General features: G+C 40.6%; 1 protein-coding gene and 1 long non-coding RNA gene across 10 annotated transcripts in view; one reads left to right on the top strand and one right to left on the bottom strand.

Annotated features, from left to right (window-relative positions):
- Window positions 1–21,289, bottom strand: part of LOC137604559 (uncharacterized) — a 31,105-nt gene that overhangs the window by 3,346 nt on the left and 6,470 nt on the right. Inside the window, exon 3 of the long non-coding RNA XR_011037628.1 lies at window positions 7,846–7,895. This is a non-coding gene — a long non-coding RNA (uncharacterized lncRNA). The remainder of the gene's footprint in view (window positions 1–7,845; window positions 7,896–21,289) is intronic.
- Window positions 1–21,289, top strand: part of LOC137604557 (obg-like ATPase 1) — a 50,839-nt gene that overhangs the window by 28,827 nt on the left and 723 nt on the right. For 2 of the 9 annotated variants that reach the window (XM_068328383.1, XM_068328385.1), the window contains exons 8-10: window positions 10,388–10,528; window positions 11,074–11,170; window positions 19,410–19,532. In XM_068328383.1, coding sequence (XP_068184484.1) covers window positions 10,388–10,528; window positions 11,074–11,170; window positions 19,410–19,532 — 361 coding nt within the window. Of the gene's footprint in view, window positions 1–10,387; window positions 10,529–11,073; window positions 11,171–13,976; window positions 14,067–14,154; window positions 14,246–18,569; window positions 19,268–19,409; window positions 19,534–21,289 lie in introns of those variants that run through there. The other 7 variants (XM_068328382.1, XM_068328384.1, XR_011037625.1 and 4 more) reach the window with 6 other exon arrangements.

Genomic DNA, 21,289 nt, shown 5'->3' with positions numbered 1-21,289 from the left:
TATTTTTTGCCATTTTTGTGCAGCACATGCTGCAAATGAGACTTTATTATAATGTTAGTGAATATAGCAGCATTCTCCTCAAAGCATTCTTTTATGAGCTAAATGTATTTAAGTCAAATTTATTTCCTTGTTGCAAACAGGTGAAGAAAACAAATGGTCATTGCCGCAAGTAGTTACATCTGACTTTTTTGAGGATCCATTGTTAACCAGCCTCATTTCTGTATGGAGTATGTGAATCACCTACCAAGCTGCCCTTGTTTAGACAAGAATACACAGTATTAGCCTGAGCGAGCCATCATTAATGGACGGATCAGACAAGGAGCTAGGCCTCCTTTCATCCTCAGGTTCACTGCTGGAGACGGTACATCATTTACTCTTGAGAGGAGCACATGGCTCCAATCCTATACAGTGTGTGTGTACGTGTATGAGAATGCATACATGAGCATGTTTGAAGTCTGTTTCAGAGGCGACTCCATGCTCATTTGGATTCTGGCGTAATTGCGGTGTGGAGATCAAAGGATCGCCAGCCGAGTGATGTTCCAGAGGAGACTTTACCACACAGCCCTCTCCTCTGTGCAGAGGGGGCCGCCTGCTGCTCTCCGCTCCCCTCTCTCTTCTAACCATGCACTGCCCCCTGCACATCCCTGCTCGTAAAAAATGATTAAGACCGCATTTGTCATGTGTTTATGACTGAGAGGCATTGCGTGATAGGGAATGGCATCTACAAGAGTTTATCAAGAGGCTTTCTCCTCGTCCATCGGCACCAGTGAGCAGTGTGGAAGACTTTTTCTCCATTAAACGTAGTTAGAATGTTCCAGGGGATTGTTATAGCACTGATGATGATGGGGGTACTGCAGCAGCCTGCCCAGTGTTAGTGTGTTTACAGCTATTAGTAAGGCCGTTTATTTTACAGACTTGCTGCCATCTTTATCAATTTCAATTTGTTTTCATTGATTTGTATGAAATATTTAATTAGCTTTTCCTCATTTTCCTTGCGAAGCTAAAGACAGTTTAGAACACAAGATGTTTTTTTTTTCTTCTTGTCATTTCTTTTTCAGGTTTTTCATGTTTTTCTTTTTTGGACAGTATGCATTAAAGTAAATTGTTGCCTCTTAAGTAGATGAGTTGACCTTTAAGGAAACTAGCGAGCGTGACCTGTCTGTGAGTGCCTCTGCTGTGTGGATTTTCCTGTTGAGCGTAAGAACTGCAGGGTACAATTGCTTGGTGCTTTTATCAACTGTGTGTAACTGCTTGTGTGTGTGTGTGTGTGTGTGTGTGTGTGTGCGTGCGTGCGTGCGTGCGTGCGTGCGTGTGTGCGTGCGTGCGTGCATGTGTGTGTGTGTCTTTGTCTGCCTGTCTTTGTGTAATTGTGTGTGTGTATGTGTATTGGTATAGGCATCTGTACATCTTTCCTTGATCTATAAAGACATTCCTTTTGTATTTACTTTTACACTCATTCATTATTTAAAAATTCATCTCCTTGAACATCGTTTGTCTCCTGCTCTACATTAGTAGCCTCTCTGTGTTTTTGAGGTTTATGTTATGCAAACTGCAGCTTAAATAGTTACATACTAGCTGCTCGTCCAGTTAACCTTCCTTTTGCTCTCACAACAGTTCGAATTTATCTTTCATAATTAATTCCTTCATATTTTTCTGGCATGGTGTAATTCAGAAAATCATATGCCACGCTTGTAATCTCCTCAGCCATTTCTAATAGCTATGATGTTGAATAGACAGCTCTAATGTGTCAGTGCACTTCAGGAAACTCGTGTTCAACAAGTCCTTGTCAAGTTTAATCTCATGTTAGGCTATAATTACATAAGCCACTGACACAACCACTCTCAACCTTACTCATTCCAAGTTACAGAATTATGTTGGACGTTTTCCATTTTTTTATTGTCAACCAATTTCATTTACAGACTAACAATGCTACAACAAATAATGCATGTAACCAAAATCTCATTTCTCTATCAAACAGACCTCAGTTGTATTCCAGGAACTATTTAAAACACATCAGTGAGCCATCATGTTGCTCTGGGTGGCTCGCTTATTTTTAATGAAAAAAATACAGGCACTGTAGTTCATTTTGAGTCATGAACAGAGCAACTGCTGAAAAGAGTCTCAAAATATGTATAAATCTGCAGCTAAAAACACAATTGCAAAATGACATTTAACGGCAAGGACCAGAACATCGACCCAGTTATAACTGGTCGCTCCACCTCCGAAGCCACAGCCACATCCATTAAATGACAAAAATACCTCTGATAATAACAGTAATACCAACAATAGAAAATACTGATGAAAATGATAATAAATTTAAAATTACTGATACGCTTGAACAAGGAAAATAGAATTCTGTTTTTTACATTGTTTGATACATTTTGAAGGAGAATTAGAAATGAGAAAGAAGATATCCTCATTCCTGGAGGAAGTCAGTTTGTTCTAACGTGGACAGACCAAAACCTCTATCATCGCAGAACGACATGGAAATTAGGTCATTTAGAGATTCTTAAAGTTTGTATTTGTCTCATCAGTGCCACTCATATTTTTCCTTTATTTTCCCATAATGCTCTGCTGTTTTCAGGTAAGTTTACAGTAGATTTCTGTACATAATGGATTTCTGCACCAGATTGTAGTATTTCTTCTATCAGATGGCAGTTCACAGCATGTCACTCTATGACATTATGTAATTCACTAAATGTATGTAAAATTTCTTGGGATTTTTTTGACATTAAGAAATATATAAGTAATATATCAGACACCTTATCCTCCCTGTTGAGACCCATGCTTCTAGCTTTCATGTTGTTCTCTAGTTGGCCAGTAGGAGGAGTAAGCAAAGGTCCTGGAACGAGTAAAAGAATTCACTTCTAGACATCAACCTTTTGAGGTTCTACCTATTTTCCACAAGTCTAATCCAAACAAATCATATAACATTATAACATGTGGATTTGTATTTTCTTATGTGCATTTCTGTTCTTTTGTTTTTAAAAAGCCAAGTCAGAACTTGCAGTTTCTTTCTGTGTGTCAAGTTTTGAGAAAAAGGCAAACCATTTCTGAGTATCCATCAAAATCCTGAGACAATTGAAAAACAGAAAGGAGGGAGGGGGTGTGACTGAAAGCCACTCAATGAAAGCAGTCACTGCAGCCCACTTTAGCTACTCCAAACCATAATTCCCATAAACACAACTGAAACTTAATTGAGTGCAAAACCACTGGCTCCAAGTTTTAGGCTCCGTCTTTTTAAAGCCACGAGAAAGATATATGATCAGTTATTCCTTTTTATTTTGCAATGTTGTCCACTCTTTCCTTGCGCAGTACTAGATCTTGAGAAACACTTTCCCATGGTAAGATTTGTACCTGACTGCCCACATTCGGCCCTAATGGATGCCTGCAGCCTGTCTGAATGAGAGAAAACAACAAAAGAGGCAGTATAGTAAAACAGAAACAGATGGTGCTAATAAAGTCCTGTTGTTCCAGTTAGCCTAGTTATTGACTGTTCCTAGTCCAGGTAATGAAAGGACATGTCACATGTCACCCTGTCTTTGTTGTGTCCTGGTGGTGAAGACAAAGTGCTGTTGTTGTAACTAATGAGACAAACCCTAAACTTAAGACTAACACAGACTTTTTCTTGTCTTGTTTATTCTTTAATGATCTTGTGAGAACAAAGTTTTGCTCCACAGAATTCACTTCACGCTGTCACTTCTCCCTCATTTATCAGGTCCAAGCGAAACAACACTAATGCCATCAGAATTTCCTGTGTTCATAATGTATGGAGACAGCTCACAGCAGCACAACATGCTTTCTTCTGGAGGCATCCTGAGACCCCCCCCCCCTGTAAAGCTTCTAGTTTGGCTTTACAGACATAAATAAAATAAAAAATCTTCCAGTTCCAAGTCTCTCTAATGATACATTTTTATTGGCCTGCACTTTTTGTATTATGTTTGTGATAAGGTTAAACCAAACACACAAGCCACAGTGAGTAGCCTGTATCCTGGGAAGCTCTAATGAGACAAATAAATGAATCTGTGTTGCTGCATACAGCCCCTGATCGCTTATTATCAGGACTATTGTTTACTCTCATGAATGAAAGAGAAAGAATAAAACAAAGATGCTGGATTGGTAGGGGGCATGATTGGCTGATGTTACATATGTCCTTGATTACCTTCCCTCTGCTTTTATTCTAATAAGTGGCACTCTTTGTACTCCCTAGGACAGCTAGACAGTCTGACACACGATGAAAATAAATATTGCATGTGGTAGACATTAAGCTGTCATCTTGGAAAAAAAGAAGAGATGGAGAAATCCGTGTGGTGTTCGTCGGCACTACACTTTGCCTGCTCTTGTCACAATTGTCACATCTTGATGACTCCCCCCTCATCCTCCAGCCCCCTTATTTTCTCTCGCCCAGTCAACGCCATGAATGACAGCATGGATACCCTGTAAGAGAATTATTTTGGGTGATGCAGAATGTACTCCCGTGGTTTGCCGTTTTAATTTCTTATGCTTACTTCTCTTTTTTCTCACCCTCAACAAATAACAATAAAAAAGAGAATGGCTTTTATTATAATGTTTTCTTTAAATGTAAAGACAGAACATGAGATCGTTGGGATTTTATTAAGCATGTGCAAACATTTTGAGTCACAAAATTTGTCTTGAAATTTAATGGATTTATTTATCACAGAAAAGAGCATTGCTCGCAGACAGCTTGTTGCCAGAACACACCCTCAAGGTATGATGTGGCCAACGATTGCATTGTGAAAGAATTTGATAATATTGGAGACAGGGTGCGTGTGTGTGTGTGTGTGTGTGTGTGTGTGTGTGTGTGTGTGTGTGTGTGTGTGTGTGTATAAGATCTTGTTCTTTCTCAGAGACTGATGTGTCATATCTTTCCATACGGACATGGCCACAGGAAGCAGAATGCGTCTGCACTCTAGTTGCTTGGGAGCTCACCACTGAGAGGATGAAAAGCTTCCCACAGAGCCTCCGACTTCCCTGTCACAAAAAGCCACCATGAGCTCATACCACTCATTTCTTTCTCCTTTCACAGAGGAAGGGAGGATGAGGGGGACTGGTGTACACTGTGAGCTGCAGCGTCTATCCACGTACGGTGCTCATCACTCTAACCTGGGACCAGGAAATTATAACGGACTCTGCGTTTAGTGTTGTGCAAGCGCTTAAACTGTTCCTAAGTTCCCCCACTTGTGACTCAGTCAGTAATGATGCTGTGCTAGACGCAGACAATGGATTACTCTTCAGGTCTGTCACCATTCAATATGTATCTGAATAGTATATTTAAAGTGGAGGTGATGGCCCACCTTCAGAAGCTTAACTGGAAAAGCACTCCAGTAAGGTTAACCTGTGTGAATATACAACCGTACGTCAGACACAGCCCATATCATTGTCTCCGGTTGCTGCTTCTGTACTTTATAAACTCCCATTGTTTTTCTCTTCTGGGCAATTTAAGTGGATCAAAGCTGTGACAAAGCCCAGGGAAGCCCCAGGCATGTAGAAACACAGGAATTATCCCCCCGCCTACCCCGCCGCCTCAGGATTCCCATACAAAAAGACAAATAGACCAGCCCCAGAGGGTGGTCGCCTGTGGGACATCTCCTTTCAGAGCCATCCTGTTTGGGAAGCTCCAATTGTTTTTGTGATATGACAATATATTGTGTTTTAAATTAGATGTGTTGTCAATACAACAGCCATTTACTCTGAAGCTCAGCTCTAATAAGAAACGATTGCCAGTATGTACTTATTTGCATTTTGTTTATCAGAATGAAAATGATAAATAAATATATAAAACATTCATATCTTCTAACCGGATGTATAAAGTTTGACAATAAGCACATGTCAGACCTATTTTTCTTCTCAAATTGAAAGCAGCAGGAAAAGCACAAACATGACTTGTTCCTTGGCTTTACTTGAGATTTGAAGCTCGTGAATGATTAGCAGAAATAATGTCCCTGTCACCCTTAATCACATTAAAACGTGGTTAACATTTAATTTTTCCCACTTGATATGCAAAAATTTCCACTTGATTTGCAGCAAAGGCCATTGGAATTCCATTATAAAAAGAATAAAAATTTCAGGCATCATTTGTTCAGAGAGGGATATCACGGGCAGAAAGTGCTGAATCTTTCTGTTAGCCGAGAAGTGAGAGATGGTGCGCCCAGTGCTGGAATATAATGGGAGACTGACATGAACACACACACACACACAGACACTTTCTTTCACCCAGTCTTTGTGTGTGTGTGTGTGTGTGTGTGTGTGTGTGTGTGCGTGTGCGTGCGTGCGTGCGTGCGTGCGTGCGTGTGTGTGTGTGGCCAGTAAGACTTGTGAAATAGTTTTAAGAGGGCCTATAAGAACACCTATATAATGCACTACTGGTATTCATAAAGCCATTCATAAAAATATTATTTTTAATTTTCTCTCAAAAGATGTGGATGATTAAAAAAAATGAATTAGAAAAGAATAAAAATAAAAATCTTGCATTAAAGGAATAAATTAAATTATCATAGAAAGAAAAGGGGATGTTTATTCTACGGTTGATATTACTTTTCTTATCAAATTTTCAAGAAAAGACAGAACGGTATGAAAAAAAGTCAGTGGCAGGCTTTACATACATATTTCCCCCCAATTTAGATGTCGACATAAAATTTCACACAAATAATTGGAACAGACATAAATACAAATTGCAAAGTGGCATGGGTAGACAGTGGCGAGGCTGACAGAAATGGTTTTGGGAGTCATGTTGACGGTGCATCAAAGCTCTTAATTGACAGTGCTTTGTTTCTGGAGTTGAGGGAAGGGGGTGTTTCGTGTTTCTGTGGCAAGGTGTTTGTCTGGTCTTGTGTCACTCAGTGCAAGGACCCAGAGACCCTGCACTCATTTGCAACTCACGTTCGTCGTCTCGGCTTCACATTATTAAAATCATCCCTCAGCCTTCTACCAAAAGCCTCTTTGTTACTTGGCTGGCTTGGCTCAGCTCTGTCAAGTCTTCACCAATTACAGTCTCAGGTACAATGGTCTATTCAAAGGATCACAGCCCTCGACTGGTGTGGAGAGAGTGATTTGTGAATCATTTATTCAGGCGCCCGGAGAGTATGCAATACCTGAGGAATGCAAATGTGCCACCAAACAGACAGCTCTGGTGCTAAAAGTGAGGAACTACAACTGTTATTATCTCAGATTGGATTTTTTTTGTACTCTTGGAGTGCGAACCGTCTCCCATGTTATCATGCTTTTTTGGCTTTGACTAAATGTGTTTATTTTTCTGTCGTCTATTGGAGAAACATCACCAACTATCTTATTGCAGCGGCAGTCAGACATCAGTTCTGCATCCATGCCGTGAACAGAAAGGGAAATATTAGGTTACGGCTTTAAATAGATGTGTATCTAAATAGAGAGACTAACTGGCATGTGATGCATTTCAAATTTACCCTGAAGTGTTATTCTAGCTTGTTGGGAAAAACATCCAATCAAAGCAAAATGTTCTCTTCCTGCAAATGTTACCCTGTCATATATCGTGTATTGATAATCATTGGGTAAGAGCAGAGATGTGCTGCTGCAGGTGATAAAGCGGTGACATTGTTATTGGTATAGATGTGATATTGAGGTGGTCGGGTCCCTCCCAGTCTTTGATTCTTATGAGCTTTAAACAGGAAACTAGGATTACAGATAATGACAGGGACCTCTTACAATCAATCCAGCCTAGGAGCTCTGTCAGCTCCACCGTGTGAAAATGGATTTGTGTGATGCTGTTCCTGTCCAATCCCAGCCTGAGAGCATGTGGGGCTAATCTCATAATTGCCCTAACCCCCGTATATTGTTCTGACAGAGATTTACCATTAAGTGTGAGGATATCTTTGTCCTGCAATGTCAGGTTCCCTGCTGGACTGGAAGACAAAAAAGAGGAGAACAACAAAGACGTTATGAGGAAATAAGTTTTTCTCTTTCTTGGATTTAATGTGTTGTTGGAGTTTGTCTGTTGTGGTCAAAATTACCCAAAAAGTGTGTTATAAGACCAAACCAAACTCAGTTTAAAGCATTTAAATACAAACCTGAGGTACGTACTTGTGCTTTACAAATTATTTTGTGCACCATACATTTCTCCTCTGCCACATTCCTGATGGACATATCATTTATTCCACTGCATTTATTCAACAGATTAGGTTACTATTTACTTAACGGATTATATTTCATTTATTCATTCTTTTTTCTCCGCCTCCTCCTTTTACCAGTAAATCTGCTTCCCCATGCATGAAACTAATCCAGAATTTGCACATAGGTCTAGTTCCACACTTACGTTTCTTTATTAGCACAGCAAGCCTGACAGCAGTTCCCTACATCTCAGTGTCATAAAGCATTACAACTCTCACCTAAAGTCTGATTGAGAAAATCCAAAAAACCAACTCCTGCATTTTTTTCTCAATTAACACCGTCTTCAGATTCCCCTCTGCATCCAGTCAAATTGTATTTTGACTTATCAGGAATTTAATTTGTGGTGCAGCAAAATGTTTTGTTGTACGATGCTGTAAACAAATTAAGATTAAGATTGAGGTAGATGAATTATGGTAATACAGTAATCCCTCGCGCATTCGCACATCAACACGAGCAGCTACACTACATCACTGATTTTTGGTAGGTAGTCACGTGATACTGTACGCACATTCTATTGGCTGACGGCATCCGGAAGTGTGCTCCGTTCTGTGAGTCTCAGACTTTTGTGAGACACAAAAGTGTTTTAAACAGTCGATAAGAGTGTGGAAAAATGTAACACAGATAGAAGATGGTTTAATATCAGTATGGGGCGGGTTCATAAATGTTTAAATTTATCATAAATAATAAAATGAATAGTTTGTCACTATATTGCGGAATTTCGTTTTTGGTTCCTGGAATGCATTATCCACGTGTAACGAGGGATTACTGTATTAAGAATTTCCCCCAAAAAAAATTGTGTAAAAATTGTGGAAATGCACCATTTCAAGTATCAATTTGTCACATTTTGAACAGTCAATAAACATAAGACATTTGCTGTTTTGTTGAGTGCACAAATTCTTAAAATGTTACCCAAAGTCACTAATTGCTTTACATGCAATCCTCATGATTGCAAGGGAAACAAAGGGGTCCAACACAGGATCCTATACCTCTACCTATGCTGGAGACCCACTGCCCTGTTTTAAACATTTTCCTTCTTCATCAGTCCTGATTCAAATAGTCAGTTCATTATCAAAGGTTTTAGAGGCCTTAAGTTGATCCATTCATTAGAATCAAGTGTTTAAAACTGGGAAACATCTTAAAACTCAAAGGCAGGGAGAAACACAGGATAACAGCCCCTTGATTCTGAATGCATTTTTAAAAGTTTTAAAAATATAAGGTTTTAAATAATTGATGGTCTGGGATCTTCTCCTGAAAGCCACTTCACAATTTCTGCCAGCTCAAACGATGGCTTAATATGATCATAGCAAGCCATTAATAGCAAACATTGTATGTTATAAACCCCAGTTATTGAGAATAGACATACCATGGACATCTACTCAGGTATTGTGCGACGTGACTGCAAGGTTTAATAGTAATTTTATCCCAGTTCTGCTGAGACACCCTCATCCATTTCCCATCAGTTTTCCCCTCCTCTTCCTGCTTCACCTCCAAATGCCTCATCCTGCAGCAACACCTTTAAATTAACCTGTAATTAAGTCCTTTAAATCTTAAATCACATTTGGCTTTTGTTTCAAGGTGAAAACCTTTCTTCCATTTTTTTCACAATTGGATTCAAGTTATAACAGGGTGAAATATTTTCATTGCACAGGTAAACTTTTTTAAAGTAAATAATGTTTCTAACATTCAGTCATAAACAGAAAATTTCGTTTCAGTCCATCAGTAAAATAGCACATTTAGGATTTATATCACAACAGTGAAACAGTATTGTCATATGTACCCAGCAGTGTAATTATTTGATTAACAAAGTCCATTTTAAAATTATATTATGCTAAAAATATGTCCTACAATTCAGTACAATGACAAATAATGTGTAAAGAATTATTTTCATTGTGTGGTTCACAATTGCAACATATAAAGAAGTATTTTTGCGGGTTCATACTGTATTGCCATGGGTAAAATAAACAATTTTTTAAAATACCATTGCTCCTCATCAAGACATAATTTACAGTACTGCAACAGTAATTTCAGAATAAAGGCTGTATGAACTCATGTCAAGTCAGATCTTTTGTGAAAGTTTTTATGAAATTAAATTGAATGTATGTCTCTGACAGAATTGACATTCTCCTCAAACGGTCACGTGTTTGATAGTATGTATTCAAAGGCCAATAAAAATACTCGCATCTCAGTCAAGTCCTTTAACTGGTGTTGTGGCTGTTGATTTTGCCAGGCTGGTGAAAATCAAGGAGTGGGTGGACAGACATGACCCTGGAGCTTTGGTCATCCCCTTCAGCGGTGGCCTGGAAAGCCGGTTACAAGACAAGACTGAAGAGGAGAAACGGAAGTACTGCACAGAGCACAAGACACAGAGGTTAATTAGCATTCAGTCTCCCTGCACTTTATTATCAGCTGTGTCCGCCATGCACTCCTTTAATTGCATGTGCTGATAGAATAATAAATGGAAGAGTAATTACCATTATAAAGCAAAGGATCCCTCTTCTTACGGAACAACTCAGTCAAAGGGTTTTCCTCTAAATTAAGTTTTTTAACTGTCATCTGTCATATGTAGGTATAATTATAACTTGGGCATTTTGGGTTTATTGTTCTCATGTGAAAACCTCTACAGAGAGAAAAATTGTGATGTCAGACTTTTTCTCTCTCACCGCTGAACGGGGTATTAGCTTGAATTCTTAAAAATTCTAAATGAGTCTACAAGCTTCGCAATTAATCACAGAAGCCATTGGAGAGTTGAATGTCTTATGTGAAACAAAGTGGGCCATCTTATTCACTTAATGAGTTTATATTGGAATGAATGGGGTCTTGCCACTGGAGTGAACTTTGTCTGGGCAGCAGTGGTAATAAATAATAATTAATCAGTTCAGACCTCTCAATTCAACTAAGATTTCTCTCTGCCAGTGCCCTGAGCAGGATCATCAAGGCCGGTTACGCTGCCCTGCAGCTGGAGTACTTCTTCACCGCTGGACCAGACGAAGTCCGTGCATGGACTATTCGGGTAAGAGAGAACTGCTGCATCCACACGTGTGTGTGTGTGTGCGTATGCGTGCACACACACCCTCACACACATACACACAAATGAATACACACACACACAACTGCCCCACGTTCCACCCTGCTGGCACCCTTACTGATATCACACACACTCAACTTTGTCATGGTTGTGCTTTAGCCAGTCATTACAGGCCAAGGATAACTTCAATTACTGGTGAGCTGCTGAACAGTGAAAGTGGGGGCTACATTGATTGAGGAGGGCAACAATTGATTTTGCCCATTACGTCCATGAGAATGTTTCCATCCCGTGCAGATCTGCCTGCCCTCCTCCTGCCGCTGGAGATAAGGAGCCTGTGCATTGTGCCTGCCTAATCTGTGTGACGGAGGTTGTCTGTGCCAAAATTGATGTCGCTTTTCATTCAACTGTTTGTGGGCCTTGCTGGGGGAACCTCCTCCACGTGTCTCAGTTTACTGAGCCTGGGCTGTGGGAGCTTTGTTCAACGGGATCGTAGGATTTACATCAATACAGATGTTGACTTTGCATGCTGTTATTGTGTGGAAATTACTGTTTTTTCTTGAGTAAATAAAAGGGACCGTTGCAGATATAATTAAGTATTTGATTGGTCAAGAGTTACATACAAGTAATGGTGGTTTAACAATATAGAAGAGTAAGTTTTTACAAACTTTTAACACTTCTTCTCATTTTGAATCATTTCTGTTCTTTAATCCCTTTTTCAAGAGAATTTTAAATCAAATATTGACATGGCTGAATGTTTAAACACTCTGAATACATAAGCTGGATAATCATTTTCAAAAGGAAAAGCCATTTTACACAATGGTATCAAAGAAAATGTCACCAGTTCAAGATTTTTATATTTTAATAGCAAAAATAGGAACATTTTCTCGTTCAATAGATTTGCTAATAAGCTTTTATAGATTTTGTGTACTTGAAGGCATAACAACATGAACCATGTTACAGTTTCATGATGACACTACCTAATAATTCTGTCAAATTTACGTTACTGTACTTATGAACTTTAAGGTTGTACATGAGAAGCTGTGATTTTGCTGTGTGTCATGTATCTCTAACTAGAAAAGGTTAAAGAAGCTGTATCTCACTCGAGGATTGTAAAGCATCTGCAGATGAAAGAATTGTAAGAGTGTCCTTTTTGACTAAATCAATAACCATTATTAAAAAAAATTCATTAGACCCAATCCTTAATCGTTCAACCTGGAGCTGGATTTCTGTTTAGGCTGGCTTCAGGACCACCATCACCTGGATGAACAGAAATCTAGACCAGTATTCCAACCAATATGTCCCAGATAACATTTGTAAAAACTAACCTAAGCCAACGTAGGCCAGATGGATTGTTGTGAAACTGCACTTTCTCTTAGCACCTATATAAAATGCACAAAATCAGTCACATAGTGTAAATGTCGTGATTCTGTCACGGTATTCATCTTAGCTGGAGAAAAAGGAAGTTAAGAAAGTGGAAGAGCAAAGCAAATACCCACCTCCCCAACCCTCAACCTCCCTCCCCCCCACACACACATTTTTAAAGATTCCAATTTTGATCAAAAATGCTAATTTTTATTATATGCAGCAAACGAGAAGCAATTATCTTCTATTTTGCTGCCACAATTTCAGTGCTGTTAGAGAATAAAACGTCTGAGAAACAGACTGTTTTAAATCATTTGAATGACATTCAATATTAATATTAAATCCACACAAGAAGTAAACAAGAATGTTGGATAAATATTTCCATGATTGCTACACATGCAGACCACAGGGCTAAGTGAGCTCATTTCCCTTTATTTTTTCTTTTAACACAGGACACATTTTAGCTTGATGACATCACCTGGCTAGGCATACACTCATCTCAGCATGACAGACGATGTCCTCGCTGTTTACAAAAAAACTCTTTCACACTTCAAAGACATTCACAAATATATGGTTGTGGTTCTCAACATAACTGGTTACAGCCAGCCTTGATTGGGTGTGAGGGGTATTAGTCAGGTAAGCATCAGTGAGTTACTATATTAAGCCAATACATCTTGCATTGTAAAAACTACACTTAGTAATGTCGTGTACCTTAAGCCCTTTAACATGCTTTATTAGGCAGCCTCGAGGTGACCATTATCTATCAGCCTGCTCTGCATTGCTCTTAAGTAGGACAATGTGGGTCTCTTGTAAGGCTACGTGTGAAAAAAAAAAATCCCTCCCTTAATCTATTTTTCTCCACATAGACAAACCGAGATGCTGATTAATGGTGGTTAAACTCGCAAGCACTCTGTCAATGAGATTGCAAAGAGATGGTAATATATTAGAGTCATTAAATACGCATCATTCTTTTGGCATGAAATATGTTGACCCCAATCTGATTATATACATAATTAAAACTGCTCAACAGTTCCTGAGCACGGAGCTGCAGAGCAGAGAGAGCGCGAGCAGGTCGACAGGCAGGAGTCATAATGATGCACAGCAGCCACGTCACTTATTTGGGCAATTTGTCATTTCCGCCCAGTATTATTTCAGTGCATATAAATTGCACATTTTATCAGTCGCCAGTTGTGCCTCTGAGTTTTAAGGAGGATTTGAGGTAAAGAGAATTCATACATTTATTAAAATGCAGTTTTATGTTCTTTGACATAATACCATTAAGGCATTTGTGAGGGTACTTATTGAAGATATATGATCATGTCAAAATTATTTTTTTAAAAACAACAAAATTACTCTGGATGTTATGCTAAATTAAATATTGCTTAAAAGTTCAAATTTAATTAATTACTTAAATGTGATGTGTCTCAAGAATAGGGCTTAAAGCATTACGGTCAATACTACCAGGGCCTGGCTTTCCTTGCTGTGAAGACCAGAGAGCCAAGCAGTGACCCACAATGAGGCAAGATTGCTTGGACAGAAATCAATACCACCACGGAATGGCAGTCAGAAAGCATTGATAGTGGTGTTGGGTCCTTATCTGTGTCCAGGCTTCCCTAGCAGGACACAGCCGAGTGGAAAGCTATCCAGAAATCAGGATAGTCAGAGTTGACTAAGGGCCAGAGCGGTGACGTATTTCCGGTATCTCTGTATCTGTTTTTCACACGCTGTTCTGCTCTCGCTCTGTCTTTCTGTTAAACATTGTTCTTTTTATTGCTGTTCAAATTACTATTATGGCTTGTTCTAGTTGCTCAGAAGTTCTAGTCAGGATGTCTCTGCTAGAGAGACGTGTCCGTGAGCTAGAGCAGCTCTTAGCAGGTAATGATAGCATAGTTAGCACGGACACTGCAGCTAGCGTTAGCTGCCGGGACGTTAGCACGCCCGTTAGGCCCAGTGAGAGTTTATCCTCGTCGGCAGTGGCTCCGCAGTTTGTCACCGTGGATCGGTGGGTGGGGAGCCGCCGGGGCCGGCGGTCTGGTAAGCGGACCGGTCTGCGCTCGTCTCCCCCGGCGGCTGGCCGGTCTGCGGTCCCGGCTCGCCCGGTTTCCTCGGCCCCGGCCTCCCCCTCTTCCGCCCGCGGGGCTAAACCCGGTCAGCCTAGACAGAGTAGCACGTTAGTGATAGGTGACTCCATTACCCGCAATATTAGACTAGTGACGCCAGCAACAGTACGCTGTATACCAGGGGCCAGAGCTTCCGACATTGAAGCTAACCTCAGGGTGCTGGCATCAGCTAGGGAGAAGGGCAGTCAGAAACACTCCACCAACACACCTAGGAACATTATTATTCATGTTGGCACCAATGACATTAGGCTCCGGCAGTCAGAGGTGACAAAGAATAGCTTGGTTAGGGCTCTGGACTGCGCTAGGAAGATGTGTCGGCATCGAGTAATAGTCTCTGGCCTCTTGCCTGTGCGGGGGAATGATGAGACTTATAGCAGACTAACAGCTTTGAACCGCTGGCTGGCGCGCTACTGTAGGGAACAGGGTTTAGGCTTCGTAGATAACTGGCCTTCCTTCTGGGGCCGCCCCGAGCTGCTGAGAGCTGACGGCCTGCATCCTACTGGGGCAGGGGCAGCTCTATTATCCAGGAATATAGACAGGGCCTTACAGCGTCTTTAACAATAGCCATACAGCGCTCGGGCTGCAGGTGATTAGAGAGCCTGCTAGGGTAGTTGTTGATGCGGTTGTGGAGTCTAGACTAGGAAACCATCAGACTGATGGAATAGTTAGTGACGTTGAGACTGTCTCCTTCCCTCAGATTTTTAATAAAATGGCCCGGGACATTACCCATGTGAATCTTACTTCTGCTCTTATCACCACTGACAAGGTGCTTTTCAGTGAAGCACCTGATCAGGTTATCCAAGACTCTATACCTGAAAGCATCCCAGTTATTGTATCACATCGTGTTTATAGGTCTTTACCTCCCAGATTTATTGAGACGCGGCATCTGATTAAGATTAATACATCCTCAGCTGTTAAACCGTCTAATAATCATGTTAGTGACACTACCACATTTCAATTTGGCCTTTTAAATATTAGATCAATGTCATCGAAGGCCTTGCTTGTGAACGATTTAATTCTTCAGCATGGCCTGGATATGATTGCTCTATGTGAAACATGGCTAAAACCAAATGTCTTCTTACCGTTAAATGAAGCTTCACCACCTGATTTTACATATGCTCATGCCGCAAGGGCTGATAAACAGGGTGGAGGTGTTGCTTTAGTCTACAAATCTATTCTGAACCTGACTTCTAATCTAGATATTCATTTTACATCTTTTGAGGCTCTTGTTCTAAAACCATCGCCTACAGCTGTAAACAGCAGGCTTTATCTTGTAGTAGTCTATAGACCGCCTGGTCCCTATTCTTTATTCTTAGAAGAATTTGGTGAATTCATTTCGGATCTAATTACTCAATCTGATGAGGTTATGGTGACAGGTGATTTTAACATTCATTTAAATAACCCTAGTGATCCGTTGTGTAAAGCTTTCCTAACCCTCCTGGACATGTTAGGTTTCACTCAGTGGGTTCATGAAGCAACTCATTCCAATGGTAATACCCTAGATCTGATTCTATCGCGTGGTATAAATGTTACTGCTGTGACTGTCTCTCCTCTTACGTCAGTGATATCTGACCATTTTCTTATTACTTTTAAAGCAGCCTTTACTTGTCAAAATAGCATTACTCCTGATTTAGTCACTACTCGCCATATCGGCTTGTCAACGGTATCTAAACTTAGTGAGCTTCTACCTGAGGTATTGACTCCTTTTACTGTAGCAACAGGATCAATCGAAAATTACACTAGTAATCTAAACTCAGCTCTTTCTAGTCTGTTGGACTCAGTTGCACCTCTAAAAACTAAAACCATAGGGGTGCGCAGGTCTACACCATGGTTTAACGAGGAGACACGCGCTCTCAGACGAGCCTGTAGGAGTTTAGAGCGCAGGTGGCGTAAATCTAAATCTAAATCATGCTACATCTCTTGGCACGAATGTGTCTTAAATTACAAATGTGCTCTGTCCACCGCTAAAGCTGCCTATTTCTCCAGATTAATAAGTAAAAATAAACACAACCCTCGATTTCTGTTTAATACTGTAGCCAGATTGACCCAGAAACAGTCAACGGCAAGCAGCTTGTTATTGGCGGCTGATGATTTCCAAGATTTTTTCTGCCGTAAAATTGATAACATTAGACATGAAATAACTTCTTCAGCTTCACCTGGATCAAAATTTGATGTGGTTCCTTCTCTGGGTGTTAAAACCCAACTTTTCTCTTTAACACACTTTGAGAATGTCTCTCTGGTAGAATTAACGAAGTTGGTCTCATTCTCCAAACCTACTACATGCCTCTTAGACCCTCTCCCTGCTAAATTAGTTAAAGAATTATGGCCATTGCTGGGCCCTACTATGTTAAATGTAGTTAATCTTTCTCTTGCAACTGGTGTTGTTCCCACTAGCTTTAAAGCGGCCGTGGTTAAACCTCTGCTTAAAAAGCCACATCTCGACCAAGAGTCTTTAAATAATTATAGACCAGTTTCTAACCTTCCATTCTTATCTAAAATACTAGAAAGGGTAGTATCTCAACAGCTCTTAGATTATTTATCGTTAAGCGGTCTTTTCGAACCATTCCAATCAGCTTTTCGGGCCCGCCATTCCACTGAAACAGCACTTACCAAAGTTGTGAATGATCTCCTATTAAATCTGGACTCTGATACCACTTCTGTTCTCCTTCTTTTGGATCTTAGTGCAGCATTTGATACTATAGATCACTGTATACTCCTTGACCGACTGGAGAGACAGTTTGGTGTCTGTGAGTTAGCTCTGGCTTGGTTAAAATCTTATCTATCTGATAGGACACAATGTGTCTCCTACAATAATAAAACTTCTGCCTTCTCCGACGTCAAATATGGCGTACCTCAGGGGTCTGTCCTTGGTCCTCTACTATTCTCCCTGTATGTTGCACCTCTTGGTCAAATTATACGCAGCTTTGGAATAGGTTTCCACTGTTATGCGGATGACACACAACTTTATATGCCTATAAAAGCAGATGATCGATCTGAATTGAGTAAACTAGAGGCCTGTCTTTCTGCTGTGAATAGTTGGATGTCCAGTAATTTCCTGCTCCTAAACCCAGACAAAACTGAAATGTTAATCATTGGCCCTGCACGACATAGTAACCAATTTCAAAACCTAACAATATCTGTAGATAGCTGTCTTATAACCCATAGTTCAACAGTCAAGAACCTAGGAGTAACGTTAGATTCGACTCTTGCCTTTGACAAGCATATTAAAGAGGTGACAAAGATCGCCTTCTTTCATCTACGTAATATTTCCAAAATTAGGTCCTCTTTAGCCATGGCTGATGCAGAAATTTTGATTCATGCCTTTGTGTCCTCTAGACTTGACTATTGTAATGTTCTGTTATCAGGGTTGCCTCGGTCTAGAACTAGGGGCCTTCAGATGGTTCAGAACACAGCAGCAAGAATATTAACTAAAACTAGGAAATTTGACCATATCACCCCAGTTTTGGCTGCATTACACTGGCTCCCGATTCATGTTAGATCCGATTTTAAGGTACTCTTACTAACATACAAAAGCCTTAATGGGCTTGCACCAACCTATCTGTCTGATCTTGTTAAACCTTATACGCCGACTAGGGCTCTCCGCTCTCAGAATACTGGTCTCTTGTGTGTTCCTAGATTTAAAAAGAAGTCAGCTGGCCAGAGGGCCTTCTCCTATCGTGCCCCTTTCTTGTGGAATAACCTCCCTATAAATATTAGACAGTCTGAATCTGTAAATGTCTTTAAATCTAGACTCAAAACATATCTGTTCGACCTAACATATAAGTAATATCAGGGATGGCGGTCTCAATGTTTAGGTTTAGCCTAGTCCTGCCGATGAGTCATAGGATTTCTTAGTTAGGCCCCTGCCTCCCATTAATTCTCTGCTATTCTGGTCCCTCTAGCACCACTCTCGCCCCTGCTATCTCTGCTATCTCTGTTTCTCTTCCTTCTTCTGCTGTTCTCTCTCACAGGCCTTTGTGTGGTGGATCATTGGCAATCAGCTACCTCTGTCTGCTTCCATGGCTGGCGATAGCACAAGCTGTACAGTGGTCCTGTCTCTCCATCCACTAGGGGAGTGCTGGTTCTGCCTCATTTGGTTCTGCTGTGGTTTTGGGGTTTTGCCAGAGTAACCTTGACTTTAACTTTTTTGAGCTGAATGACTTAGGCACTGTTTGGTCTGTCCTCAGAGTGGTGGATCCTCAGCAATCGGTGACCTCTGTGTGCTTCATCGGCTGGTGGTGACTCGCTCTACTGGATGGATCGGCATGCCTTTGTCATACATTTATTGTTACTGTTATTGTTACTGTTATTATTATTGTGTTGTTAATCTGTACATGCGGTATCTATTGCTTCGTCTGTCCACTCCTGGAAGAGGGGTCCCTCCTCTGCAGTCTTCCTGAGGTTTCTCCCATCCATTTTTTCCCCTGTTAAAAGGGTTTCTGGGGGGAGTTGTTCCTTATCCGATGCGAGGGTCGCACTGCTTGCAGTGCACAAAGGTCAGAGGGATATCGTCCATGTGCAGATTGTAAAGCCCTTTGAGACATTGCTTGTGAATCTGGGCTATATAAAAATAAATAAACTTGAAACTTGAAAAAAAAAACTGAAGCAAGAACACTGACTGAAAACACCCCCATGTGATGCTCGTGGCACTATCGTCCTATCAAACACCATGTCGCTCGCATACTGTAATCCATCTTCTACTAAACAATTCATTTGTCCTCTCTTTTCGTTCTCCATGACAGAAAGGAACTAAGGCTCCACAGGCTGCCGGGAAGATCCACACAGACTTTGAGAAGGGCTTCATTATGGCGGAAGTAATGAAATTCCAGGATTTTAAAGAGGAAGGCAGCGAGAGTGCTGTCAAGGTGAGCAGTCAGGGTGCCAGAGGATGGGGTAAAGTCTCCTGTGATCAGTGGAGCTGACAGTCGCCACATAGCTCCTACCGCAAACTGCTCTTCACCTTTACTCAGGGGAAGAAATTACTGCACACACTCCAGCACCACTCCTGACAAGGCAACTGATTCTGGCTCTAAACACTGCCATTCTGCTCCAGCTGTGCATATCTTTATCACAATGTGTCTTAACTGGCTGATGGTAGCTCTTGCTCATGGCTCAGCACAGTCTCTCAGAGGTAGCACTTCTTCACCTCACCAGGCATTTATCAGATCTATAGAGTGCGCTGTTAGCTTAGAGCTCTCTGTTACCAAATCCCCGCTCCACCTCGGGCATGTGACAGTGATATAAGGAGGCAAGTTAAATAAAGTGTGAAATTCCTCAAATAAGGACTGTTTCATGGATGGGTAGTGCAGAAATGTGACTTGCATATTTTATTTTTATGATGACCAGTATTTGTTTTGACCTTTTAACTGGGGGTTGTTCATGTGCACACCCCTGTCAAATGTAATAATGGATTTTATGGTAAATTTGTGAAGACAATAACTGCACACCAACTGCAGCTAGTACTTTGCAAAATGCTTCAAGATGCTTTTCTCTCTACAAGTGTTTTCACTTTTGGCATTTACTTTCATACTGCAAACTATAATTTAGTAATTAAAGTACAGACTTAATAATAAGCTTATCAACGCTGTAGGATGCCTTTCATATCATAAATGCTCTGTTTTTAAATTTTAATTTCTGCAAGGACACATTTTCTAAATTTAATTCTGGGCTGATTTAATTAAAGCAGAAGTAATTTTAACCTTTCTGTGTGTGACATTTGTGAGCCACAGCTGTAAGCCATGCTGTTACAATCCCACTATCACCACCATCAACTCTATGTGCCCACTTACAGACTCAGCTAATGTAATTATGGTGGCACACAGGGACCTGCCGGGACCAGTGTGGAAAGGAAGCACTATGAAAACATTTAAATCCTTTTACTATTCAAGCGTTTTTAATAAGTATTTAATGCAGCAGCAGTGTATTGTGTACACCCTTCATAAGCTGCAAACAGAAGGTGAAATGTGGAGGTCCCTGGGGCTTTCAGCATTTTTATCCAAGGTTGAGATCTGAGTGTCAGGTCCTTACTGCATTCTCTCTTACTAATTCCTTTTTGGGCCTCATAAGAACATGGAGCGTTTCTGACTGTGGCATTAAGGTCCATTTAATGCCAGTTGTGGGAATAGGCTGTCTGAATAGGGCCAGTGTACAGGGATATCACATTATTAGTAATCATATCTGCTTAAGCCAAGCTTGCTGCTCCAGATGGCTGCTTTCAAGTGCAAATGAACCAGTTAGACATGTCTGGTTTAATACATACTCAGGAATCACAAATAGCCATTGATTTTTTTTTCTGTCTCCCTCTCCATCCAGTGTTTCTGGTGGTATTGAGCTTGGATTAAATGGTCTCCAGAGCCTTTAAAGGGACATTGATTCTTCTAATTAATTGTGCGCTGTGCAGAACCAGAATGCATAAACCTGTCCACATTAGCACTTCAAGTCAATTATTTTGAGTTTGCCGGAAAGGAGAACAAACACTACTGTATACAAAAGAAATGTTAGAAGTTATCTTGTTTCCTTGAGAAGTTTGATAGTGCTGTAATCAAAGACTTATTAACATTTTGTGCTTTTGCGCACAAAACTGAAATGGGCAGAAGAAAAGAGAATTCGCTCAGTGTGAATT

Source organism: Antennarius striatus, chromosome 12, assembly GCF_040054535.1.
Source record: "Antennarius striatus isolate MH-2024 chromosome 12, ASM4005453v1, whole genome shotgun sequence".
Classification (NCBI taxonomy): Eukaryota; Metazoa; Chordata; class Actinopteri; order Lophiiformes; family Antennariidae; genus Antennarius; species Antennarius striatus.
This window is presented reverse-complemented; position numbering and strand designations above follow the sequence as displayed.